Here is a 27,675-nt window from a genome sequence, read left to right as displayed (position 1 = left end):
GAATGTTGAACGTCAGTTGGAAAAGGAAAATGGAAAACCAGGGGGTGGAGGAAGAGTGGAGAGCCTGCTTGGAGGGCCTGGCTGACTCTGACCAGGAGCAATCCTGTCAGCAGAGAAGATATACTGCAACATTTTGTTGCAGGTCCCACCTGTTCACCAAATTTTGAACATTCACTATAATGTGTAAATCTTTCACATCCTTATTGTCTATCTAAGGTTAAGTACATAATGACATAGATAAACTGTGAATCAAAGGGACTGGGAGCAATGCACAATGGCAGTCAGGGTTGTAGTAGGACTCTAGCTCTGTTTTTTCTAAGTTATTTTATGTGTCTAAACATAGTATATATAGCACTTTTCCAAAGTGCTCAATTTTCTCCGGCCACCTTGCATTTTCGGCTAGATGCGTGATTTCACCCATCTAGCTGGGGACTTCGGAGCAGGAGTGCGGAGGCCGCATGGCACATAGGAAGCCTCGTAAAGTGGCTTCCATTGTCTCCTCCCCTCCTCGTCCCCAGGACCACCCCCTTTCTCCCATCTCCATGCTGCGTTTCTGAGCATGGAGAAGTAGCTGGCCCAGAAAGTATTGTGCCAGCTACAAGGGGGAGCAGGAAGGGGCGTGCGGTTTCTGGGAACTGCATTCAGAGCCCTGGCTCTGACCTCAGTTCCCAGAAACTGAAAAATCCTATGATCCTCTAAACAGTGTCTAGTGGCCACAGGATTGCTCCCTAAGTAAACTTTACAAGGTTCCTTTCAAAGGAGTACTATTTTTCCAGTATGAGAGATGTGGAGTTGCAGCTGAGCGTAAGCATAGCTAGTGAGTCCATGGCTAGGTGAGATTTGGACCAGCTTGCATCTCAAACTCCTAGTCAATACACCACACCATTTTGCATTGCATATTGTACCACGGTAGTCAAAGATGGCTAGGGTATGAACACATCACAGCCCTTACTATGACACATATATTCTGGATTAGCACAGTGGACTCTCCACACAGGCTAGTCACTTAGGTTTGACAGAAAAAGCTGTATACACATGATCTCTGCCCACTCAGATTAAGAAGTTGCTAAACAGCCATAGCTTTGAGCATCAAAATGTTAAAAAAGAAAGGAGGGGTGAACAAAAATTAAGTTAACAGTTCCTCATTTATTTTAAAATCTTTTACTATTCTGAAGAACTAATAATAAAAACAGATTTGATATCTGGCATGTTTCTTTGCTCTTGTGGTCTGGAGTACTCATTTCTGGAGTTGTGGGTTAAAGCACAGCTGGAAAAGAACAACACCCTCTCCAGGACAGGAAAATATATTTCTTCTTCGCGGTCTCTGTGCATCACACATATGGGCTCTGCGCCTGCGCAGAGTCTCATTCAGGAAGCTTCTATAGCTGAGGGACGTTTTTGGCAGGAACTCTCCCCCACTGTCCACTGTGCATGTCCCAGGAGGTTCCCGCCCTTTCCCTCAGTTCTCTTTCAACCACCATAGTGGATAGTCCATTCAGAGCTTCCTCTCTGTTGGAAAGAGAATTGCAACACTTCTTTCTTTCTTCTGCTGCTGCTGAGGACTTGTTTTTCTGTTATTCTTGTTTTCCCCGTCTACGTCATTGTTCCGCCAGAAAAGAAACAACTTCCTTCATTGTTCGTTCATCTGTCGACCGTGGCTGCAATGTCTCTTATGGCCGCAAAGGCACCTTTTCGTAAGTGTGTCAAGTGTGGGAGTAAGTTGCCCCACACCGACCCTCACTCCCTCTGCCTTTTTTGTTTGGGTGAAGGCCACCTACCCGATTCCTGCTCCCTGTGCCAATCGTTTACTAAGCAGGCATGAAAGAACAGATCAGACAGGCTTAAGGCAAAGCTGTGGAGAAGAGCGTTACTGGCTACGGATCCATAGAACTCCGCAGGGTCTTCTGCAAGGGACAAAGCAGAGGCGACTATGTCTTCATCCAAGTCAATGTCCCCTTGCCTGACAACTTCTGACGAACGGGCCGATCCTCCGACTCCAGGGTGCTGCTTAGCACTCTCAGTCGTGAGAAAGATTACAAAAATGGCAAAGATTCCAAAGTCAGGATCGAATGGCCTTAAAAACAGAAGAAAAAGGTTACCGAAACATCTTCCAAACTGACAGTTCCAGCACCTCCTCCTTTACTGGATTCACCAATTCGTGTATTGTCACCAGTACCCACCACTCCAGTCACTGAGCTGGTGTCGACGGTGTCTGAGAGTGAAATTCTGGATTTCCCCCCTCCACTACCAGTCTCTCGGGAATGAGAGATTTCTGCATCCAGAGATTGTCAGTCACCAATGAGGCAGGAAGCCCCATGTCGCTGTCTCCTACCCCCTACTCAGGATCGAGAGCATCAGTTTCATCCTGGGCTGTGTCGTTCTCACTATGGCTGATCACTGTTTCGACTACAATTATAGGGAGAGGTCAAGGTCTCCTCATGGTGACTGGGAGAGGAGCTCATAATGGTTTTGCCCTCCACAGCGGCCTTATCATTTCAAGGACTGGCATACATACTCTTCAGGGCTGAGAGTACTTCTCTGACCGCTCCAGATATATGGGAGCAGGCTCACCTCAGTGTCTGCTGCGGGCATCAGAAACTGTTTCTCATCTTCCTGCAATATATGAGTTCCTCGTACCTCCACCCATGCCACCTCGTTTCTCTTTGTTGCTGCGGAGCCCAATAGAGTCCTCTAAACCAGCTCACTCGATTCCGGCGTCAGAACCACAGGCGATCCCGCCTGCGGGCCCCGTGCCATGAACACCTCGCATCATGACTCAGCTGATGACCAGTCAGATTCATCTTCGTACTCTTCTAGCCCACCTTCCATCCCATCTCCGGATGATGTAGTGGGCTCCCAGGAGGGAGCCTCCCCTTCGGAGGACATGTTCACCTTCACTGAGCAAATCAGCAGGATGGCCCATTCTTTGGGCACTGAAGTACAGCAGCTGGAGGATCATATTCAGGACCCCGATTTTGTCATAGTCCATACTGAATCGTCGAAACCAGGTGCAGTACCCAACCCTTCTTCAGTCTGTTCAACAGTGCTAGAAGGCTCCATCTTCCATGGCTCCAACATCTAAGTGCCTTGAGTCCCTTTATAGGGTGTGGGAAAAGGACGCGGCATGCTTGTATTTACACCCGCGACCATCATCATGGAATCGGCGCAGGGATGGTTGCAGAAACTTCATGCGTCGCCTGTTGACATGGAGGGGAAAAGATTGGATCTTTGGGGTAGGAGAATGTATTCCTTGGCTGCCCTGGGACTCTGTGTGGCCAATTATCAGGGCATGATGGCCAGATACCAGTTATTCCTGTGGGAAAAGATGAAGTTCCTTTGTGCCTGCCTCCCAAAGGACCAAAAGGACCTTGCCAGGGTCTTCCATGCTGAGGCTGTCAAGCTGTCGAGACAGCAAATTAATAGCTCTTGGCATGAGGCAGACTGTAGTGCCAAGTTGATGGTTGGCACCATCGCTCTCTGGAGGCATGCCTGGCTAAGTTCTGCAAGCTTGACTCCTGAAGCCCGGCCCTGAATAGAGATTTACCCTTTGGCAGTGAAGGGCTCTAACTCCAAAATGGACAAGCAAATGGACTCTGTCCAGAAAGTGAAGACAACTGCCCATAAGATGGGCCTGGGCCTTCAACCCACACAACACTAGTACAAGAGCTGCAAGTGGTTTTGGCCTCAACCGTATGCGACCAAACAGCAATTTGACCGATACCAATGCTACCAGCCTACCCATAGGGATGTACGAAAGTCAGTTACCTTTCCGCGGATTATGTTCATGGTGGGGGGGAGGCGTTCCATCCCTCCCCCCGGAATCCTCGACGGGGGGGGAGGCAATCCGGTCCCCAGAATCCTCGATGGCCGGCTGTGCTCCGCGGTGGCTCTGCAGAGCAGCCGGCCAGGCCCAGGCCAGGGCCGTCCGCAGCTGGATTTCCGGCTGTGGAGTGCTCTGGGTAAAAAAAAAAAAAACACGTATGCAAATGGTGGCGGCTATGGCCGCCGCCATTTGTGTTCCTTAGTTTTCGCCGTCTTAGTCTACGTAAATATTTACGTAGACTATTACGGTGAAAATAAAGGGGAACGCAAATAGCGTAGTGGGCATTATTTGCGTCCCTTTTTGATTCGCCGTTTTAGCCTACGTAAATATTTACGTAGGCTAAAATGGTGAATCAAAAAGGGACGCAAATAGCGCCCACTACGCTACTTGCGTTCCCCTTTATTTTCACCGTAATAGTCTACGTAAATATTTACGTAGACTAAGACGGTGAAAAATAAGGAACGCAAATGGTGGCGGCTGTAGCCGCCGCCATTTGCGTACGCGTTTTTTTTTTTAAACTGGGATGTGATAGGCTACGTAAGTCTTTACGTAGCCTATCGCGTCTCTGTAAAAAGAAACAACAAAAAAACGGCAAGACTACAAATGGCAGCTGCGGTGGCAGCCGGTCGGAAGACTAGCCGCCAAAGCCGCCGAAGCTGCCGCCAGAGCCGCCGCTGCCTGGAACATCTGCCCCAGGTAAGTCTCGTCCCGGGGGGGATCCGCGGGGGGGCGGGGGGGGCAGGCCGTTCTGCCACAGATTTCGGGGGGCCGAATGCACTGGCATTCGGCCTCACCGAGATCCGTGGCGGAATTCTCTGACATCCCTACCTACCCAACACCAGAAAACACAGCCTGCTACGTCTTGAAAGTTCCGTCAAGGTTGTGGTAGGCTGGAGTCATCTTCAAAGCGTCAACTTTGACTTCCCAATGTTTATTGCCCCCGACCTCCCCAGTCGGCATGTGCTCGGATACATTCTAGCATGTTTTCTGCCTACCTGGAAGGCAATAACATTGGACACCTGGGTGTTAGATATAATTGCTCGGGGTTAAATGATAGAATTTCTTATCCTCCACCATTGCAAGCCCTCCTTCTGGAGACGTCCACCCTGCTTCAAAAAGGAGCTATCCAGAGAGTCCTTCCATTCCAGCTGGACAACGGCTTCTTTTCTCAGTACTTCACCTTACAGAAATGGAGGCCTCTGTCCCATCATGGACTTAAGGGACTTAAACAAGTTCATCATCCCCAGAAGATTCAGAATGATCATGTTGGCTACAATTCTCCCTCTTCTTCGAAAGAATGTTTGGTTTGCCGCCATAGACCTGAGGGACGCATATTTTCATATAGCAAGTGCAGACGCCCACCACCAGTACCTGCACTTCATCATTGGTACCAACATGTTCCAGTTCTGGGTCCTGCCCTTTGATCTGGCAACCGTCCCGAGAGTTTTTACGAAGTGTATGGTGGTCGTATGCACATACCTGAGACTACAGGGAATCAAGGTTTATCCTTACCCAGATGACTGGCTCCTTGTATCAGACTCCAAAAGGGATCTTTACTGTGCCATCGGGTTTGTCCTGAACCTTCTGGGTGCACTGGGTCTTTATGTCAACAGAGAAAAATAAACTCTGGAACCTACTCAATGTCTCCAGTTTATAGGAGCGCTACTAGATTCGACAGTTGTGCGTGCTTACCTTCCTTGAAACTGGCAGGATCAGCTAGTCACACTCGTGGAGACCGTCTTCCTTCATTGCTGGGTCACTGCCTGCACCATTCAAATTCTACTGGGTCACATGGTGGCTACGGTTGCAGTTGTCCAATGGGTGAGACTTCGGATGCGGCGACTGCAGAACTGGTTGCTCTGAAGCTTCAATTCCACTTTCGATGCTTGGCATTGTCGACTCATTATCCCGGAAGAAGTGTTGACATCCCTTCTCTGGTGGATGCAGCTGTGCAGCTTGGACCAAGGCTTGCCTTTCGTGTAACCATCTCCTACACGAATCTTGCTGACAGATGCATCTCTTTCTGGATGGGGAGCCCACTGTGGTCCATTGTGGACTCAGGGCATCTGGTCTACAAAAGAAAAGAAGTGCCACATAAACTTCCTAGAGTTTCTTGTGGCTTGGAAAGCAATGCGAGCTTTCGAACCTTACCTTCAAGGTCGACATGCACGAATCCTGACTGACAATACAATGGTCTTGTGGCACATTGTGGAAGCAAGGTGGGACGCACTCTTCCAGACTTGTAAACCTCACCCTGGACATTTTCCAATGGGCAGTTCAACAGGGCATCTTTTTGAGTGCTCTTCACATTGGCGGACAAGACAATGTTTTGGCAGATGCCCAAGTCCAGTGTACCAGTCGCCTCATGAGTGGCAGATATCGGCTTGCATTTTGGATCGTCTCTTCCTGGACTGGGGCCGTCCCACGACAGATCTGTTCGTGACCCCAGCGAATGCCATGTGCCCCCACTTCTGCACGAGAGCAGGGATCGGTCGGTCGACTTTGGGCGATGCATTCCAGATGCAGTGGCGAGGGGAACTTCTTATCTGTTCCCGCTGATTCCCCTTCTCTCCAAGGTGCTCCAGAAGATAGCATACAACAAGATGGACTTCATTCTAATTGCTCCTTGGCGGCCCAGGCAGCCATGATTTCCAACCCTGCTGCGTAGGGATGTCAGAGAATTCTGCCACGGATCTCAGTGAGGCCGAATGCCAGTGCATTCGGCCCCCTGAACTCCGTGGTGGAACAGCCTGCCACCCCCCTGCCCCCTGCGGATCCCCCCTGGGACGAGACTTACCTGGGGCGGATGTTCCAGATGGCGGCGGCTCCAGCAGCGGCTTCGGCGGAGGCGGCGGCTGGTCTTCTGAACGGCTGCCACCGCCGCCATTTGCAATCTGTTTTTTTTTCCCATTCGTGATAGGCTATGTAAAGACTTACGTAGCCTATCACATCTTGCTTAAAACAACAACAACAACACACACGTACGCAAATGGCGGCGGCTATGGCCGCCGCCATTTGTGTTCCTTATTTTTGGTCGTCTTAGTCTACGTAAATATTTATGTAGACTAAGACATCGAAAATAAGGGGAACACAAATAGCGTAGCGGACGCTATTTGCATTCCCCCTTATTTTCGCCGTCTTAGTCTACGTAAATATTTACGTAGACTAAGACGGCCAAAAATAAGGAACGCAAATGGTGGCGGCCGTAGCTGCCGCCATTTGCGTACGCGCGGTTTTTTTGTTTTTTGTTTAAAGCCAGACATGATAGGCTACATAAGTCTTTACGTAGCCTATCACAGCTGACTACAGGGACGCAAACAGCGGCAGCTACAGCCTCCGCCATTTGCGTCCCTGCTAGCCAGCGGCCAGATGTCCGGCTGCTGGCAGAGCCAGCCGGCGGCTCTGCAGAATCCCCGCGGAGTGCAGCCAGCCGGCGAGGATTCCGGGGGGAGGGACGAAGCGCCTCCCCCCCCCAGTGGAACCCGGCGGAGCCAGGTAAGGGGAGTTTCGTACATCCCTACTGCTGCGTCTGTCAAGAAGACAATTCTTGCACCTTCCGCAAGTTCCAGACCTGATCTTTCGGAGCCGGGGCAGGATTTCTCACCCGGATCTCGACGCTCTGAAACTAACAGCTTGGAGGATTCAACAATGAATGCTCTTCCTCGAGTTCGACTTGGAGTTCAGGCAGCTAGGAAACTGGCTACCCATTGGTACTATGCTGCAAAGTGGTTGTCTTTTCTGACTTTTGCTAACCTTCATGCATTCTTCAGGCATCAGTTGAGAATGTTCTTTTCTTTCTGCGTAGTTTGTTTCAAAAAGGTTTAAAATTTTCATTCATAAGAATTTATTTGGCAGCTCTTTCTTGTTACAGAGGGCCAGTTCAAGGTTTTTCCCTTTTTACTCACCCTACTGCTCATCAGTTCCTGCGAGGTCTAAAGAACTTGACTCCTCCGGTTCGGACTCTGATTCCTCAATGGAGTCTCTCTGTTGTCTTGCATGCCTTTCTCTCGAAGCCCTTCGAACCTCTGGCCATGACAGACCTTGGCCTCCTTTTGTGGAAAGTTGCTTTCTTGGTTGCTATCACATGCTCTCGATGTGTAAGTGAAATCTGTGCTTTATGAGTGGATCATCCCTACATGATTTTCCACAAGGACAAGGTTGACCGAAGACCATACATTGGCTTTCTGCTGAAAGTGGTCTCCGATTTCCACGTCAACCAAACCATATCGTTACCAGCTTTCTTCCAGGACTCGTCTTCTAACCTGGAGAGAAAATTGCATGCTCTCGACATCAAGACGGCATTGGCTTTTTACAAATCCTGGACAATGCCATTCCGTACCACGCAGCGCCTTTTCATTTGTTATGGTGGTTTCAAGAAGGGCTCTCCTGTCTCCTCCCAAAGACTGGCTTCGTGGATTGTGCAAACCATTGGCCTGGCCTATGATTTGTCTGGCTTGGAGCGCCCCTCTCACATTGGAGCACATTCTACTCAAGGAGTAGCCACGTCTACAGCTTTTACCCAAGGCTTACTGCTGTCGGACTTATGCAGGGCAGCGACTTGGTTGAAACTGTCAACGTTTGTGAAGCACTGCAAACTCAATGTCAAGGCACGTTCAGACTGTGCATTTGGGCAAGCCGTTCTGTCATCAGTCTTGGCATAGGACACCTACCTACCATTGGTAAATGAGCTTGTTAATCGCCCATATGTGTGATGCACAGAGACCATGAAGAAGAAATGCAAGTTGCTTACCTGCAACTGTAGTTCTTTGAGTGGTCATCTGTGCATTCACACAACCCTCCCACCGTCCCCGCTTCAGTGTCAGTGTCAGATTCAATGTTGGTACCGAGGCGTAAATGGTTTTCCCTTGGGTCCAAGGCCACATTAGGTGGTCTCAAGGAACTGAGGGAACGGGCGGGAACTCCCTGGGACATGTGCAGTGGATGGTGGGGGAGTGTTCCCGCCAAATAAGTTCCTCAGCTATAGAAGTTTCCCAAATGAGACTCAGTGCAGGAGCAAAGCCCATATATGTGAATGCACAGATGACAACGCGAAGAACTACAGTTACAGGTAAACAACCTGCATTTCTTCGTGCTGTATTCATCATAGATATGAAGGAAGGAGGGAAAATAATCCTACATTCTATTCTAATTATGCCACGGATGAGACAATAGAGCAGTGCAGATTGTCAAATTGTGTAGTTGTATGTGTGGTGACAGGAGTCCACTGTCCCTCCTCCCTCACTGCTCAAGGCCCTTTCTGGAAGGAGCCTACATATATACACTCTGAAAAAATTAATGGTGTAGATCAAGTGTTTGGATCCTATATGAATTGTGGTGTATGCAAATAGGACCCTGTGCAGGCTGAAACTTGAGCATGTGGAGATCCGGCATGTCAAAGGGTGGACTAATAGGCACAGTCCTGACCCAGTCATCACTACATGTGCAGGCTATATACTTTGACCATCTGCACAAGGCTAGTAGCTGCTTAGAATATTACTGTTCAACAAGGACAGGAGATTTTGAAAACAACTGTATGGATATTAGTATTGTTACGTTGTTGTATGTATTGCCTTTTAAAAAAATATTAATTTCTTTTATTTGCCTAGAACTGTCCCTCCACCCACCCCAAAAAACTAATAGGTTTCATTGTTGTTTTATTCATACATATGTATATACACAAATTTTTGGGGGAATAACTAGTAACCTGTAACTATGGAAATGGAGGCTGCCAACACACCTGTGATGACACAGATACTGGCCCTGTATGCGGTTGTCATCAGAAGTATGCCCTACACTCAGATGGCCGAACGTGCATTGGTAAGTACCTCTCTAAATAGTACGTGTGTGTGTGTGTTTGGAATTGAAAAACTGTTTAAAAGAAAATGTAATCAACTCTTTATCTTATTTAATAAGATTGGGTTTGTGAAGGTCATGGAAACGAGCGATTAAAAGCTACAATGTATTTGTTGGTTAAGGATTTGTCACTGTTTAATAACTTCTTGTCCATGTGTGTGTGCGTGCGCACGTATGTATGTATAATTACTGTACAGTTGTATTTTGTATACTGCTAAACACTGGGAAACACAGATCAGTTCTTTCACGCTCTCTCTGCTTGTTAAATGCAAGGGTAAAAACACTTGGTTATTCATGCACAGAAGTAAAACTAACCAGAAGTATATATCTGGAATATTCTGTTACCCACAGTATTACATTTTGCTCCATTTAAGAATTATTTTGGAGTGTAAACTATTCTCATTGTGAGAGGAACTTTTTAGTAATGGTTTCTCTGGGGGAAAATGCTAACAGGAATCATTATTTCTCTTACATGTAAAATACATCTTTAAACATGCAGTGACCCACATGGGTTATGGGTATGCATTTTTATCACAACCATGTGGCCAGAATCCAAGCTGTCAACCCATTTGTGCGAGTGTCTCTCCACATGGGTTCTGGTAGATTTGAACTCTCCCCAAAAGAGAAGTGGTGTTCTTAGTGATTAAAATTCACTCAGAACAGAACATGTGAAGAATCACTTGAACAACAGTTTACCATGTGGAGTACAGCTCACCTGGTTGTACGATTAACAGCAACCCATGCACATTGCTACATGTTCTAAATGAGAGTTTTTGTAATTTTGTGAGGCATATCTGCTCATTGGAAAAAAGGGAGCAAAACATCTTTATTAATTAAGTTATTGTTTTAAAAAGCTGTGCCATGTATATTGAGCAAGCGGTTGTTTAAGCAAGTTTGTTATATATTCACAGTAAAATTAATATAGTAACTGCTGACTATATTGAACTCCATCATGAGAACCTGAGCACAAATAGATATAGCCAGGACACCTGGACAGTGTGAGAAATGGAGTTCAAATTTCAAAGAGAAGTCATTTCACTGGAACCAAAGCATATGGCAGATTATGAAATGGGGTGCAAGAGGTAGAATTATATGGAACAAATGTTTTCTGACATGGAGTAGTCATTTGGACAAAGCAGAATAATGTCTCTTGAGGTTTTTGTGTGTGTGTGTGTGTGTGTGTGTCTAGAGTTGATTGTGGTTACAAGCATAGAATGAACAGAAGGTTTTGTATATGGTTTATGGGGGAGGGATGGGGTGGGTGGGTTTGCACTCAGTTCAGTTTAATAAGATATAATTTTTAAATTTACTCCAGAAATTTTACACCAGTTTAAAAGCATTACAGCAATCTAAATTTTTACCCTAGCTTAAAAACATTTTTAAAAATTCAGGCAGAGCTACATACTTTAAGTCCCATTGATTTCAGTGGAGAGATGTGCTTAATTATCTAGATGAAATTAGTGGGACCTAAAGTGTTCAACTTTGGTCGGAACAAGCTACATAGTACTTGTGTTTTGCATCAGTTTCAAGGCAGAGAAATAGATCAATCGGAGGTATTGTCAAAGGTCATGATCCAGCAAAAGGTAAGCACTTAATTTCAGTGGGAGATTCAAGCATGGGTTTAAATATCTCTCATTGAAATTAAACTTAATTTTGTTTGAATTGTTCCAATAATTACATAGTGACTACTTTTACTGCCTTTCTATTCCTTGTACTTTAAGAACACAGGGCATTATCTAGCCAAATTAAGTTAAATCCTGATTGATCTCAAAGAGTAGTTAATTGTGTGTTTATCTCTTTCCCACAGAAATCCATGGGATTTAAAATTAATGGGACTCTGGCTGGATTTTTCTCATAATTGCTATTAGGCATGGCAAAATCTGGTTTGACTTTTTAAAGAATTGTGACAGATACCATGTGAGAGCAAGTTTACTTAGTTTTTTAACTGTACAATTTTACAGTTGTGAAAACTAGAGAGTCCAATAGTAATTCCTAGTAGAACCTGACAATCAAATATTCAAGCAAATTCACTGACAAATTTTCAGTGGCTCACATCTAATTGTACAAAGTTAATACAATTTATCCCAATACAATTTGTATTCTGAGAGCTGTCACTATATAGTTTACACAGCATCTCCTCTTTAAAATTTTGATTAATTAACTAAAGATGTGTGTACATCTATGGTGAAATCAACATATGTTGACAGGGATAAATGTATAATTCCATCAAGCTTATATATGCATTAAAGTCTGTTGAACTGAAGAAACTGAATATCCTTCAACAAGCTTTGATTACATATATCCAGAGGTCTTGAGTCTGGAATGGAAACCATTCAGTTAGTCCCATTGCTAAGCATATGCTCAGTACTATCAGCGTACTACTCCATGAATGAAACAAGCAGATTTGAGTGCAAGACTGAAGCCCTTGTGCCTGTATTAAAAACAAATCTAATTATGGTTCAGATATAGCTGTTCTAATACTCACTGTGTTCAGCTTATTATTGGGTTTCTCCTAGTTTTATTTTTGAACACCCGGGTCTTAGTCCCGTAAGTGTATCTACATATTACTCAACTGCAAGAGGGCCATGTGGAGTTGTTACAGGATTGGCAATCTGAATACAGGTTTTGTTGAGGGAGCTGATAAATAGATTTTGCTTAAATTTCCTTCTCGAATTTTAGTGTGATGTTTGTTCATGTGATCTGGCATATAGAAAAACCTTTGAACTGTTGAAAACTGCACTTTCCCCCTCCCATTTATACAATGTTGCTTTATAATATGACTTCATGTTACATTTTCTGTTCCTGTGATGTCTCATATTGCTGCTTGTGTTGGGTTCCCCCCCCCCTCCTTTTCCTCCTCCTTCTGAGTAGCTTTTTATGTTAGATATTTTTTAAAGTTTTGTTTTGTTTTCATTTTTATTCCTGCTTTCTGGTGATGGTTCCTGATTGCCTGTCTTGTCTGATACCTGATGTTCATTAATTATTTCTGGAAAAATATTAAAAGAAAAACAAACAACCTCAAACCAAAGCCTCTATTGCAGCCTGATCCCATCTAGAACTTGGTTTCTTCTTAGAACAATGTCTTGTTACAACTCAACCATTTAGTGTTACCACAGATCAAACCTGCCAGCTGCCTCCACTTCCTCTGATTCCTTCTCCACTTCCTTCTCCTCCTGTCTACCTACTGTTTGCTGACTTCAGTAGTGTCTGTAATTTGGACATCACTGCAAGGATGCAAATGTCTGCAATGGCACATAAGTACCCTTTTGTCTAATACATTTTGTCTTTGTTTTCTTGACTTACCCTCTTTTTTTATGTCTGCTGCATGTGAAAAGTCCCCACTTGTGTTTTGTATTTTTCCTTTTAAATGCAATTCTCCATCCCATATAAATTACTTTAATAACTCAGCCACTGCTTTCTGAATTGCTTTTTTCCCTTGTATGAGACCTGTTATTCACTTCATCATCTCTTCCCATTCTTGCAAATGGATCGTTTTTGGTATATTTCTAAATATTGACTAACTTAACACCTTGTAATGCTGGATAGGACTTTTTCATATATTGGACATCAGAAAGTACCCACAAGATGTCCTACATTAACACCACCCCCGCTTTGCTGCATGCTTCTAAAATTACTAGTCTGTTCCTGCGACATCTTTTTTCGAGCATTGAATGTTTAGCTAGTCATGTTCCATAGACAAGCAGGCAACCAGCACTGCCCAACTTAATTGTTTTGTTTTTTAAATTTGTGTTTGTTTTGTTTTATATTTTAATTTTTAAAAATTTGCATGCATTTTTTTACACACTGTGTCAACATGCACAAAGCTATCACATACCCATACCCATGCCCATCCATCACCGGATTCTTCCAGCTCTGTTCTGTGTTCAATACTTTTGTCGCTAGCTGTGTTCAGGAGCTGGCATCTCTCTCAGCCTGCCGCACTTAGTTTGTCTGTTTTTAACAATGTGTGTTGAACTTGAAGCCTTATAAATTTAATTTCTTAATTAACACTGATCTGGGGCACCTTCTCTTTTGTGTTTGTGTTATAACTAGTGTGAGACCAGCTTAACATATGTTGGCTGGCTAATTACTTTGTTTTCATCATCATTCTTTTCTGCCCACCTCCTCCCCTCCCTCCAACACACTTTGATTTATTTCTGGGATTTCAAATGGAATTAACTCTCTAAATGGGGTTTTAGTGCTCTCATGCTTCTTGGCTTTGGTTGCGCCAGGCCAAGAAACTGTCTTCGGCAGTGGAAAATTGGGTTTTTCATTAACCAACTGCTCCATGTTTGTCCCTTACTTGTGTTTTAGAGAAGGATGAGGCTGCAATTGAGAGTTCTGAGTTCAATGCCACGTCAGTAGCTGATGTGGACAAGCGGGTGAAACGGCGGCTACTTATGGGTAACACTTTTCTTCCACTTCCTTTGATGTGCTCTCAGCTTTTGTCTCTGTGTGTATGGGGGCGGGGTGTTTTTCTATTATTTGTGTTCTTAATTTATTCATCTGTGTGTTGAGGTCACAGTTGGTTTAGAATCCTGATCTTCCATCAAAAGGTTATTTCCCATTTTGAATCTGTTCTCCCCCCAATCCCTCTAACATTCTAGCTTTAATGTTGAAAGTCTTTGGTGCAGAGAGGAAAACTTTTACCACTAACCTCACTTACTTGTTGCAAGTCTGCTTTTCACATGTGATTTGTGTGTTTCTGTGAGTGCAAATTGATCCAAGTAGGTCACATAATCTTCATATGTTAGCATGACCTTTGAGTTGATATTTGGGTGTTGATGTTACAAAATGATTGGTGTCCTTTCTGTTTATATCTAATACAGTATTTTTACTATACTTTTGGCTGAAATATTTATACGATTGCTTGAAATCATTTGATCTCCTCAGGATTTGAAATTATTGGAAGGATTTCCCTCTCCCGCCTCAGTAATTACTGAGTTCTTGTACACTGTTCTTTCAAAAAGAAGTGCAAAATAAGCATAAATGTGACCCCCACAAAATAGAGTATGTGCAGGTGTGTCTTTGACATTTGAAACTGATGGCTGGGGTAGCAATACTTATATGCTTCCCACCAGGGTTGGGTACTTCCTTTCAGGTGGAGCTTAATCAGAGTTTACCTGCATCTCCCTACATCAAACACACATGGCTCAAAACAATAATTCAGGGTAAGAGGAATGTATTACTGTTCCTAAGTTTCTTTGCTCCAGAACACATACATTGAAGATAACATTTTGATTATGACATAAATCTACTGTGTTGCTATTTAATGAGGTGATTGTTTAGTACAACAGCTTCAAGAACTGATTGCTTCTGCTACTGTTTGAACAAATAAAAAGGAGTTTTCTTGCTTGGTTTTGTCTTAATATGAATGTAAATTTGCCTACAATCTACTTTTTTCTTCCCCTACTATTGTATTCAGATTTTGGCAAGATTCTTGTCACATTCTTGCTGCCATCAAACATGTATTTGCAGATGAATTTAGATCATTGAATGCTTCCACAGATTTTGGGGAAGAGATACCCCCCCCCCCGTCTCTTATCATAATATTGTTGCTTTTAGTATACATTTCTGCACATTTTATACATGTTCTATTGATGGAAATTTCATTTACTAATTAGGACCGCAATAAAAAAAGGTACAGTGCATTTCATTACCTTACTCATAGAATCACAGAATTTGAGGCAGGTGAGAGGGACACAAAAGGGTTTGAGGTCTAATCCCTGCCATCTGGATTCATGGGGGTGAGGTAAAGGACATTCCTTTTCATTTGTTTGACAGCCACTGGGTGCCCTCTCTGAATATTCTTGGTGATACAGAGAAATAGTTGTAAGTTCATCATGTGTTTCAATTGCAAAACGTTTTCTCAGTCTCTCCGCCCAACCCCAATTGGCTTAGAGCTAATCTACACACACATTACAGAGAACGAGGTGGTAGAATTCTGAACTGTACTATTTTAAACAGCAAGACGATAATCTTATGTTTAATGTTCTCCCATATTAAAAATTCCCTGCATGTAGTAAACCAACACATCAAAGAGTGTAACTCCTTGCTCTGATGTTCTATAATTTTTTGGTAGTTTTTTGTTTCATAGAATCATAGAATAGTAGGGTTGGAAGGGGCCTATAAGACCATCGAGTCCAAACCCCTGCTCAATGCAGGAATCCAAGTCAGAGCATCCCCGACAGATGGCTGTCCACCCTCATCTTGAATGCCTCCAGTGTGGGAGAGCCCACCACCTCCCTAGGTCATTGGTTCCATTGTCGTATTGCTCTAACAGTCAGGAAGTTTCTCCTGATGTTTAGCTGGAATCTGGCTTCCTGTAACTTGAGCCCATTATTCCATGTCCTGCACTCTGGGATGATCGAGAAGAGATCCTGGCCTTCCTCTCTGTGACAACCTTTCAAATACTTGAAGAGCACTATCATATCTTTCGTTTCATTTTTTGGTACACATAGGAAGTTTTTAGAGTAGGGATTGTCTAAACGGATAGACCCCCACCTGCATTCTGAAGTAGTATGGTCCAGAATTCAAGCACCTCATTCTGCATAATATGTAGATTTCCTAAATCATGGACAGTAGTGGCAATACCAATTTTGGCAGGTTTTGATACGACTTTCATCTTGCCATCTACTTACATTTAATTAGCAGAAACGTGTCCTCAGAAAAAAAATAAAAATGAACCTGGTATAAAAGTGATAGAATCCATGGATTGTTTATACACAGATGTTTCAATAAACTTTAGTAATTGCTAGCAAGTCATGCAGATAACAAAATATTTGTGTCTATTCATGATGCAAGGTTTCTAAAGTCCAAGTAGTAGTTAAGAAGCTGGCAACAAGTTGGATGGGTAGGAATGTGCAAAATGTGTCATCTTCAGAAGCTAGAGTGTACAGCAAGGTATTTACTTCAAAATGTTAAGTGCTTGAAGCAAGAATTTCAATTTATTCAATGGTGAGGGATTACAAGGAGGCAATGGTAGGGAGGTAGGGAGTTTCTTCTAGATATTTGTAACTGCAACCTGGCTCTTTCACTGAACATTTGTCCTTCAGAAATGTGATGAATGAATGAATGAATGAATTAATTAATTAATGCAAACTAAAGCTTTAAATGTTTTCATAACTTACTGCTATGAAAAAAGAGAAAGCTACAATTAAAAGAAAAGAATCTGGGGCAGTAGTGTGAGAATGGCTTGCAGCCAAAATTTACCAAGCATTCAAGGCATTATACAAGCTTGCTGTCCCAAATATTTGAGATGTGGACACTGGAAGTCTTTTCAGGATCTCTGAAATATATCCAGAGTATGCTACTTTTTCATATTAATGTGTATGTGAAGGTTTGTACATGAACAAGTAAGATATTTATATTTAGGAGACTGGAGTTAACGTTAAAAGTGTATTGAGTGGAATCCTTCATAGTAAAGAAAGGGGGAAAAAAGTTTAACCTTCCTGTCAGTTCTGATCTTGAATGACTTTAAAGTTTTGAGCTGTCTGGAATGGCAGTTTTTAAAAGAGTGCTACTTATAAAATTTGGGTGAACCATCTTTCTTAAACACTATTAAGTTACTTCTCAAAGAACATAGGCCTGCTATCTGTGAGGCCAGGATAGGAGACACAAATAACTAACCAAAGAGGTGTTTGCATAATTAATAGTATCCATATCATAACCCTTCCCACATGGTCACCCCATGACATAGGTACTGGAGCAGTGTGAGAATCACCCACACACAGTGGCAACCATGACAATAAAATAAGATATAAACTGACATTTAAAGGGGTTCAGAGAGAAGCTTCTGCCTGTCTTAGCTGTCCATGTGACCGCAGGGAACTCTGCCTCAGGTGACACCCCTACTTTGGGCTGGTTCTAATTGCTTTAAATTATTATTATTATTATAAACTTTTCTTCCAAGGCATACTTAGCCCCCCCCCCAATATTTTACTCTCACAATAACCCTAGCCCTCACCTTTTCTCCACGCATAAAGTGAATGCATGGAAGGGGAGAGAGATCCCATCCACTGTCCTCAGCCCTGAGCTCTGTCCATTCAGAGGCAGGTGAGAACAGGTCTACATGCCTATGCTTGTATGCTCAGAGGTTCTCTACTCATGATCAGGAGTCTTGATCATGACATAGTGATAGAGGCTAAAAAACAGTGCTCTCTGTGGAACTTGCTTCTTTAAAATACTGCTTCACATTACTTTGTGGAAAGGCCATCTCAGGGTGGAACTTCATGCTGTATGTAGTTCCATTATTATATAGATACACACAACTACAGAATACAAATACAGAAATATACACAAACAAAACTAAAATGGGCATGCATTCTCTAAATTAATGCAAAATATCTAAACAAATTAATATATACATTACAATTATTCATCCTGCCCATGCTCTTTTAAATCTCTGTTGCCTTCTTGCCATTTGTTATATGAATATATTCAGTAAATGTACAGATTTGAGCCCTCTATCTAACCTATGCCCTGCTAGTGAGAGGAGAATGGAGCTGATGTGTCTCCCATTCCTCCTTTGAAATTTTGGCTAGATGGGTCTCTGAGCCTGTCTAGCAGACTTACTGGGTTGGGCGGGGATGGCAATGGAGAGCCAAAGAATGTTGTGGATCATGGCCTCACCTCTCCTTTCCTACCACCCCGCACCCTTTTTGACCTGTCTGAGGTCTTCCAAGGTTGCTGTTGAAGGGATGGCGGGGAGGGAATGGCCTGATGTCAGATTCCCACTCCCGAGATTGTAGCAGTGTCTATGGCCTTAGCAGTTGGAATCTGCCATAATGCTATGGTCCATAGGATTGCTCTGTTAAGCATTTTGAAAAATCTTCAAGATTTGGCTTACTGGTGCTTCATTGTAGGAGGTTTCTCACAGCACCATTTACTATATAACCAAAATTTTAGTGGCAAACAAGTAATTCTGAAGTATTTCACAATGATTAGAACAAATCCTACTGTCCCAAACACCCAATAATGCAAATAATGGATTCAGTGGTACAGAATATCCAATCATCAATTCATTGGCACATAGAACCACCATTCTTCCAAAAGGATAAAATCTTTGGACACATCTACCATTTGTGAAACAGGTCAACAGTAAGATGTGAAGATCGTCAGCGTTTAACCCATCTTTTCTTATAAATTGTGTACTACAGAAGGCAGTTACCAACTATATAACAGCTTGTGATTATTATCTTTAATAGTTAGAAATAGTGACATAGTTGGGCTTCTAGTATATACCAATTCCATGTTTTCTGAAATAATATCTGTAATCTGTAATATTTTTCCTACCTAAACTTAAATGACTTTTTACTTTATCGAATAGTGTCAGAAAACAATAACGTAATAGTCCTTTTGTTGATTTATTGCACAATCCTATGTGTATCTACTCAAAAATAATTTATTTATTTATTTATTTATTTCATTTCTATACCACCCAATAGCCGAAGCTCTCTGGGCGGTTCACAAAAATTAAAAATAAATTCTATTAAGTAAAATTTGATCTCCAAACCCAGAAAATTTTACCCGCAATTTCCCCCAAATAATATTCTTTATAAAGTAGCTACAAAGTTGGAAGTACCAAAATCACTGTGGTTTCAATTCTTATCAATTATCTATCTTTGAGCCTATGCCAAATTTACTTAGCTTCCATCTAATGCCATGTCTTTAAACCTTACGATGGTCCCAGGTGGAAACATCACTGCCTAAAAAAATGCATGAAGCTAAGAAAGAGATTAAGAGAGGGCTTAAGTGCTTTTTTTGATATATTCCCATACAAGTCTGTAATTCTTTTTAGGGGGAATACAGAATAAGTTGGTAAACTTACCAAGTGGGAAATGTGGAGGCTTGCCCGTTTCTTAAATGTGTGTTAAAGTGCTGCAGTAGACATGACCATGACTGGATCTGTAGTATTCTGTGGTAGCTATCGCTCCACTCCTAGTGATCAAGTCCATCATGAACTGCTGCAGTTTTTTGGCACCACTTCCTGGTTCTTTGTTTAGGGAAGTAGATAGTTCCTGTGTGCTCACATTCTTTATTCATACTGTTTATTCATACTGTTTATTCATACTGATAATAGCATCATTTCAAAGACATCAATAAAAGATACTTTCCTTCTCTTTGGAATTGTTCTTTCTCGTAGGAAAAGTGTCTGTCTCTTTAAAAAGAAGATTGAATTGCTTTTAAACCTGTGAAGCCCGCTATTGTATGTAATTTCACACCTTAAAATACCCTTCATGACACAAATCACCCAGAACCATAACTTTGGGAATATTATTACAATTTCTTGCTTTAAAAAGAAAACAAATCTCAAAATACTTCAATAATCTGGCTATCGTGGCATTAAATTTAATACTATGATGGGCTGCAGCAAGCCTCTACCCATAGACTTTTCTTTCCTGTTCTTTTCAGTGTCTGCCCAGTGTTTTCCGGCAATTAGCAGCCTGCAAATAAAGTGAGTAGGAGATTTATTTCTATATTAAAAGGTCTTTCTATGCAAAACGCACCAAAATGTAAAAGAATATTTAAAGAGATACAAAATTGTAAATATTTAAACCTTTCAAAATATATGAACAACACTTGGGATAGAAATCTTAAATCTTAAAACTTAATATCTGAAAGCCTTGGAGAGAAAGAGGGGAACATGAGCTATTCCTTAAAAGACAGGTCTAGCTGTGAGAAAGCTGTGAGACTTTCTCACGCAGTGTCCTATGCCACAGATTCCTAATACAGATAACCAATTTATCAAGTGACCAGCTTACTATTTGGTAAGGCCCCCACCTTTACCACATATTAGAATGAAGACACAAAAAGAACTACAGCATATTATTAATAATACAGATAATAAATCAAAATTGTGGTAGAAATTCTTACCACTTGGTGAGTCATCTGTTTTGAACCCATGTATTTATAAAATACAGCTACTGAGACTGCAATTTGAAGGGGAGACTAAAAGTAAAAGCAGCGTGGTGGGGGCTGCTTTCAACAGGAAAACAGATGGAAAGGGATTAAGAAGCCCCCTTTCCTTCCCTCCTCCCCATGATGATCTGCACCCCTTCAAATGGCAGCCTCATCTCTGTATCATATATAGAATCATGGAATTACATGGAAATAGCGGAATTACACAGAATACTTCTCCACTTGCAGTAATACTTCCCTCACACCAGACCTTTAAAAAATAAAATAAAAGTTCCTGCAAAATCTTCCGTTGACTTTATATCTGATTATTCTGTTTTCAGAGCGTAAACATATTTATTGATGCACTTTGGATGTCTTGATTTTGGTGGGCCATCAATTTCAGTTCAAGGTTATTTAATGTACAGTAATCAACAAACATGTTTTAAAGCCTTTTCAAATCCACAAGGGATTTGGAAAACAAAGTATTTATTTATTACATTTCTATACCACCCAATAGCTGAAGCACTCTGTGTTATAACATACAGAATTACAAAACACTTTAGAAGCCCGACATTTTCTACCGTTTGTGTATTAAGAACATAAGAATAGCCCTGCTGGATCAAACCAAACGCCCATCAAGTCCAGTATCCTGTTTAACATAGTGGCTAATGAAATGCCCATGGGAAACCCAAAAGCAGGACATGAGGTCAATAGAACTCCTCCATTGTTTCCCAGCCATGCTTGTGGAGGTAGCATATAGCCATTATGACTAGTGAAGGGTGAATATACCCCAACATAGGGATGTACGAAAGTCACTTACCTTTTCGAAGGGTGACATTGGCGGTGGGGGGGAGGCGCTCCATCCCTCCCCCCGAAATTCTCTCCGCGGGGCTGGAATACAGCCGGACATCTGGCTGCTGGGCAGCCTGCAGGGACGCAAATGGCGGCGGCCAGAGCCGCCGCCATTTGCATCCCTGTATTGCCGTGATAGGCTACATAAATATTTACGTAGCCTATCACGGCAAAAAACAAAACAGCGAACACAAATGGCGGTGGCTACAGCGGCCGCCATTTACGTTCCCTTTTTTTTTGGCTGTGATAGGCTATGTAAATATTTACGTAGCCTATTACGGCAACAGAGATGGGCGCAAATGGCGGCCACTACGTCATTTGCGCCCCTCTCTTTTGCCGTAATAGCCTACGTAAATATTTACATAGGCTATCACAGTCAAAAAAAAAGGGAATGCAAATGGCGGCTGCCGTAGCCACCACCATTTGCGTTCCCTTTTTTTTTGCCTTGATAGGCTACGTAAATACTTACGCAGCCTATCACGGCATCCGCAGGGACGCAAATGGCGTCCCTGCGTTAGCCATGATAGGCTACGTAAGTATTTATGTAGCCCATCACGGCTATAGTGAAGAAGCGAATGGCAGCCGTGGCCACCATTCGCAAAGCAGCGTGAACGGCAGCAGGTAGGTGTCCCGTTTCACGTGCCTTTCACGGGGTGGCGGGGCGGGGGGCTTTGTTCCACCACGGAATTCGGGGGGCCGAATGCACTGGCATTTGGCCTCACCGAGATCTGTGGCAGAATTCTCTGACATCCCTACCCCAACCGAAACAGTAATTTGCTTGTCAAGACATTAATTCCTCCATCCAGTCTCAGACTAACATCCCCCATTGTGCTGAGATCTTGTTGTTCATATATGAATTGTTGTACACGCGCATCAACAAAGTGCAGCTTTGAAACTGTAGTATGGCATCATGCATCACTGCATTATATTCTGCTATCTGGTTGCTTTCATTTCCCTTCTCTTTACTCTGTAGTCGATCTGGAGCTGGTGTGAGTGGCTGTGGTGCAAATGGCACAGGTAGGAGCTGTGGAAAAGGCACTTCAGTCTGCCAAAGCCCAGATCTCCTCCTTGCTCACCAGCTGCCCTGGGCTGCACTGCTCCCCTCCCAACCTCTCCTCCTCCTCGGATCCAGTACCCCTCCCTTTCCAGTTCCCATCAGGTTAAGAGTAAACTTTACTTACCAAACACAAAAAACGTATCTGTCTGATACTAGAGAGAAATGACCTTGGTTGATTAGATGCATATAGTGTGGTGTAGTGGTTAGAGTGTTGGACTGGGAGCCAGGAGATCTGGGTTCTAGTGCCCACTCAGCCATGGAAGCTCGCTGGGTTTCTTTGGGCCAGTCACAGACTCTCAGCCTAACCTATCTCACAGGGTTGTTGGGGGGATTAAATGGAGAGGAGGATCTTGCACGTCGCCTTGGGTTCCTTACAGGAAAAAGGGCGGGATATAAATATAAATATAAATGAATGAATGAATGAATAAAAGAAACAAAGCCACAAATGAAAAAGAAGGGGTAGACACTAACCTCCATGGCTGTTTCTTCAAACATGATTGGTTTGTTGAAGGATTTCAAAATCAGACTTTTACACTGATTGGTTTGGAAAGCAGTACCTAAAGGGTTAAGTGACATCATTCCACAAGCATGAACATTCCGAATTGGACATGTACATTTCCTTCAGAAAGTAAAGGGTTAAACCAACCAGTATCACGACATGTGCAGAAATCACGGAGGTTAGATGCTTTAGGGCGCAATCCTATGGCCGCTAGACAGCGGCTGGATGGCCATAGGATTTTCTGTTTCCTGGGAACCAAGCTCAGAGCCAGTGCTCCGAGGTCAGTTCCCAGAAAACCAACTACCCTCCCCCACCGCCTTGTATGCAGTGCGGTTTGCTCCCTGCTCCGTGCCCATGAGAGCAGCGCCGAGCGGCCGAAAGGGGGGCGTTCCTCGGGGCGAGGCGGGGAGGGGAGGGCAGAAGCACTGTTACAACACTTCCTATCTGCCATCCAGCCTCCCCACTCCCCGCTCCAAAGCGCCCTGGCTAGACATCCGAAATTGGCCCTCTAGCTGCAAATGCAGAGTGGCTGGAGCGCAGAGGAGAAGATCCCCTCCATGCTCTGATCACCCTGCATTGGATAGTCAGTCGCTTCCAAGTTCGGAGGCAGCCAACTATCCACATAGGATTGCGCCCTTAGTCATGCAGACTGCACAGGTGCTCATAATCAACCTCAGTTAAATAACGAAAATACTAAAGTTCATTAGATAACTATCTAAGCTCAGTACACATATTACAATCATAGTTGACTCTACCAACAAACTGCCTAATTTCTACTTGAAGCCATTGATAGCCTCCTCCATTAATTCATGTAACCTGTGTATTATTTTATAAATCTCTGTCATATCCCCCTTGACTCACATTTTTTCTGAATGAAAAAGCCTCAAACATTGTAACCATTCCATGTAGGGGAGTTGCTCCAAACCCTTTGATCGTTTTAGTTGTCCTATTTCTGCACTGTTCCACATCTACGATACCCTTTTTGATGTGTGGCAAGCAAAACTATAATATTTCTTATGATCCCTTTCCTTATGATCCCTAACAAGGAATTCCACTTTTTTCACAGCTGCTACACACTGGATCAACATTTTTAACATTTTCCACATTTTTAGCAAGCTATTCATTCTGACCCTAAGATCTCTTTCCTGGTCAGTCACTGCCAGGTCTGACCCCATCAGTGTATACGTTACAATTTTTTTTTGTCCAAACGTGTATCACTTTACACTTACATTGAACTATATTTGCCGTTTTAATGCCCATTCAACAAGTTTGGAGAGATCCTTTGGAGCTCTTCACAGTTCCTTTTTGCTTTTATGCCCCTGAATAATGGGCTGTCATCAGCAAACCTGGCCACCTCACTGCTCACCCCGTACCCCAGATCATACATTATTTTTTTTTTTAAAAGAACACTGGCCCCATAAAAATCCTTGGGGAATCTCACTCTTTACATCCCTTCTTTGTGTCCACTCCCGCCCACCCCATTCTCTATTTTCTGTTCTTTAACCAGCTCCTGTTCCATAAGAGAACCCTGCTCAAATTCAAACTACAAAAACTGTTCTGTTCAGCTCCCTCCCTGCAAGTAGGTGTGGCATGAGATGAATTGCACAGTAGCTTTAAAAAAGAAAAAGACTAGCCTCGTGGGCCATCCATACCCATTAAGGAAACTGCTATTGTTCATCATCAGTTAGAAGCCTATACAAGAACATAGTTTCTGACTAGGGATGTACAAAACTCACTTACCTTTGCTCTGTCCCTCCCTGTGGATTCCTCGACGGGGGGGGGAGGCGATCCGGTCCTCCCCCCGGAATCCTCAATGGCTAGCTTCGCTCTGCGGCCAGGCCGCAGAGCAGCCAGCCAGGGCTGTCCGCAGCCAGATTTCCAGCCGCAGACAGCCTGGTGCGGACGCAAATGACAGCCGCCATAGCGGTCACCATTTGCGTCCAGCCAGACAACCGTGATAGGCTATGTAAGAATGTACGTAGCCTATCACGGCTAACCTAAAAAAACACACAAAAAAACGCAGCATACGCCATTTGCGGCCGCCATTTGTGTTCCCTATTTTTCGCCAGCGAAAAACAGCGAAAAATAAAGGAACGCAAATAGTGTACACTACGTACAAAATATTTACGTAAGATAAATCGGTGAAAAATAGGGAACGCAAATGGTGGCCACCGTAGCCGCTGCCATTTGTGTACGCTGCGTTTTGTGGTTTTTTTGAGGTTAGCTGTGAGAGGCTACGTACATTCTTATGTAGCCTATCATGGTCCAAGGACGGCAATGGCGGCGGCAGCAGCCCTGCTGCGGCTGGCCAGGAGAATAGCTGCTGCCGGAGCTGCCGGCAAATCCGCCCCAGGTAAGTGCTGACCCGGGGGGATTCCACGGGGGGGAGGGGGGGCAGGAGGCCATTCCGCCACGGATCCGGCCTCACTGGAATCCGTGGCGGAATTCTCCGCCATCCCTATTTCTGACAGTTATAGCAATACCCATATTTTAAGTATTAATTGGGTGTAAGAGCATTCTGTCTAGTGTCCTCAAGTTCATTTATTTCGTGATGGTTTTGTTGTGAACTGTCAAATCCCTCAAATTTATGATTGTCAGGAGCCATATGACTATATTCCAGAATTATCAGGAAGCTTCTTCCCTTTACATACTCTGAGGAAAACAGAAGTTCCACAGCTGAAGGTTCTCTTGTCAGTATGTTTCAATGACAGGAAAAAGTCCAACCGTGAAATATTGCCCCACTCCTCTTCTAGGCTGGGTCTACACTTACTGCCTTTTTATCGCTTCCAATGAGGTTTCACCGCCTGCCTTTTCACACTACGCAGTACCCGTCTCGAATTGGAACCGGAATTTCCCACTTCCGTGCTCCCGCTTTCAATACCCTAATATCCCGGTATTTCCCCTTAATGTGCTCTGATTTTCTGCCTTCACTACCGTATCTGGTCATAGTCCCCTCCCCCACCTGTCCATATACGGCGGTGTTTGTATTTCCCTCCTGTCCAATCAGAGCTCTCAACAGCCCCATGTCTTCTTCCAGCTACTGATTTGCATAGCTTCCTCAGCAGCCCCCGTTTCCTCAGCAACAAGCAAAGGGCTGGATGTGTGCACACTTGTCTGATCTCGGAAGCTAAGCGGGGTTGGTCCCGGTCAGTAGTTGGATGGGCAACCGCCTGGGAATCAGGCTTCCTGCACTGAGCAGGGGGTTATTCTATCCCTGCAAATGAGATTACGTTTTACCCCCTCCTATCCCCTGCTCCTGTTTTTTTTTTTAAAAAACTAATAAAGGCATTATCCTTGCAGAATCAGGGCTTCTCTGCGATTTTTTTTCCTAATTCAGGCATGATCTTCGAAGATTCGAAGTTTTGAAGCCCTGATTCTGCGAGGATAACGCCCTAATTACAAAAAACAAGAGCAGGGGATAGGAGGGGGTAAAACTTAGTCTCATTTGAAGGGATAGAACAACCCCCTGCTCAGTGCAGGAAGCCTGATTCCCAGGCGGCAGCCCATCCAACTACTGACCAGGGCTGACCCTGCTTAGCATCCGAGATCAGACAAGCACGCGTAGGAAAACAGCAGTAAAACAGCACAGCACTTGAGTGTGAACCGAGCTTGCGCATTCGATGAAGCACTGCAACGGGGAAAATGGGTGAGTGTGAATAATCACGTTTTAATGTGAGAGCGTTTAACCTGACAGGACACTGAATTCATTGCAATGGCGGGCGCAATGTAGATCAGTTCCTATAGTCCAGTCTCTTCCAGGATGTGGCTTATGTGTATACAAAAGTGTTTTATTATGTCTTGCCTTTTTTTCTTGAGGCTAAATTAATTCTGATACACATTTTGCAGAATAGCATTAAACTGCTTGTTTAGGAGAATACACCACCAATAAACTCTTGATAATGCCACCAAGGTGTTTAATACTATGGGGAGAAAGCCTCATTAAGGAGGATTAACATCTGAGTAAACATGCATAGGACTGGGTAAAACTGAATGCTAACAATACATGCATTCTTTAAATATTTCCTGGGTGTAAGCAACCAGCACTCTTCCAGAATTTGTTCATATTTTTTTAACAATTTTGAACATTTAAAAATATTATATAAAATAGCAAAAACAAAAAGCACCACATTAAACACACATACACAGACCTGGTTTGCACATAACAGCAATACCAGTGTACAGTGGGAGGGAGCAATGCCTCCCTCATGCCCATTGTTTCCACTTTACATCCAGCTTTGTAAGCAACCAGGAACACCCCATTCCTGGGTTATTGTCATGATGTGCGAACCTAACCCTCTGGGTTTAAACAATCCAGAGTTTTAACCAAACAATTGCCCATGCTTTACTGTAAACAATCTGTTGCTTAAAACAAAGCTGCTCGGTGTAAAGCGGAAGCAATGCGTGTGTGGGAGGCAGTGGGCTCACTTTCTCTGGAGTAGCCATGGCTATTGGTTGTTTAACCCATAGTTAGTTGTGACGTATGAACTGGATAACTATGCAGAAAAATTTATCTTGGATAAAAAAGAAATCAAGTCTCAGAATTCCAGCAGTCACACAAAACCTAGTCTGATCCTGGCTGACTGGATAACTTATAAGTTGCAAATGTAACTTATAGAGTTGATCGCATTGGTTTTAGATTAAATTGTCTTGTTCCTTTTTCAGCAAAACCATACACACTTACTGTGATTTCAA

The 27,675-nt window shown here is 43.4% G+C and overlaps 1 protein-coding gene across 3 annotated transcripts in view; it reads left to right on the top strand.

The window, feature by feature from the left end:
* The window catches only part of SCUBE1 (signal peptide, CUB domain and EGF like domain containing 1), a 301,150-nt gene that overhangs the window by 167,607 nt on the left and 105,868 nt on the right, over nucleotides 1-27,675 (top strand). For 2 of the 3 annotated variants that reach the window (XM_084811851.1, XM_084811850.1), the window contains exon 6: nucleotides 9,524-9,640. The exons of the other annotated variant lie outside the window; for it this stretch is intronic. In XM_084811851.1, the coding sequence (XP_084667977.1) occupies nucleotides 9,524-9,640 (117 nt within the window). The remainder of the gene's footprint in view (nucleotides 1-9,523; nucleotides 9,641-27,675) is intronic. 3 annotated transcript variants of the gene reach the window in all.

Source organism: Heloderma suspectum, chromosome 7, assembly GCF_057233095.1.
Source record: "Heloderma suspectum isolate Gila_16-S chromosome 7, 16-S_ref, whole genome shotgun sequence".
Classification (NCBI taxonomy): domain Eukaryota; kingdom Metazoa; phylum Chordata; class Lepidosauria; order Squamata; family Helodermatidae; genus Heloderma; species Heloderma suspectum.
Note: the sequence above shows the minus strand (reverse complement) of the source record. Positions and strands in the feature narration are given on the sequence as shown.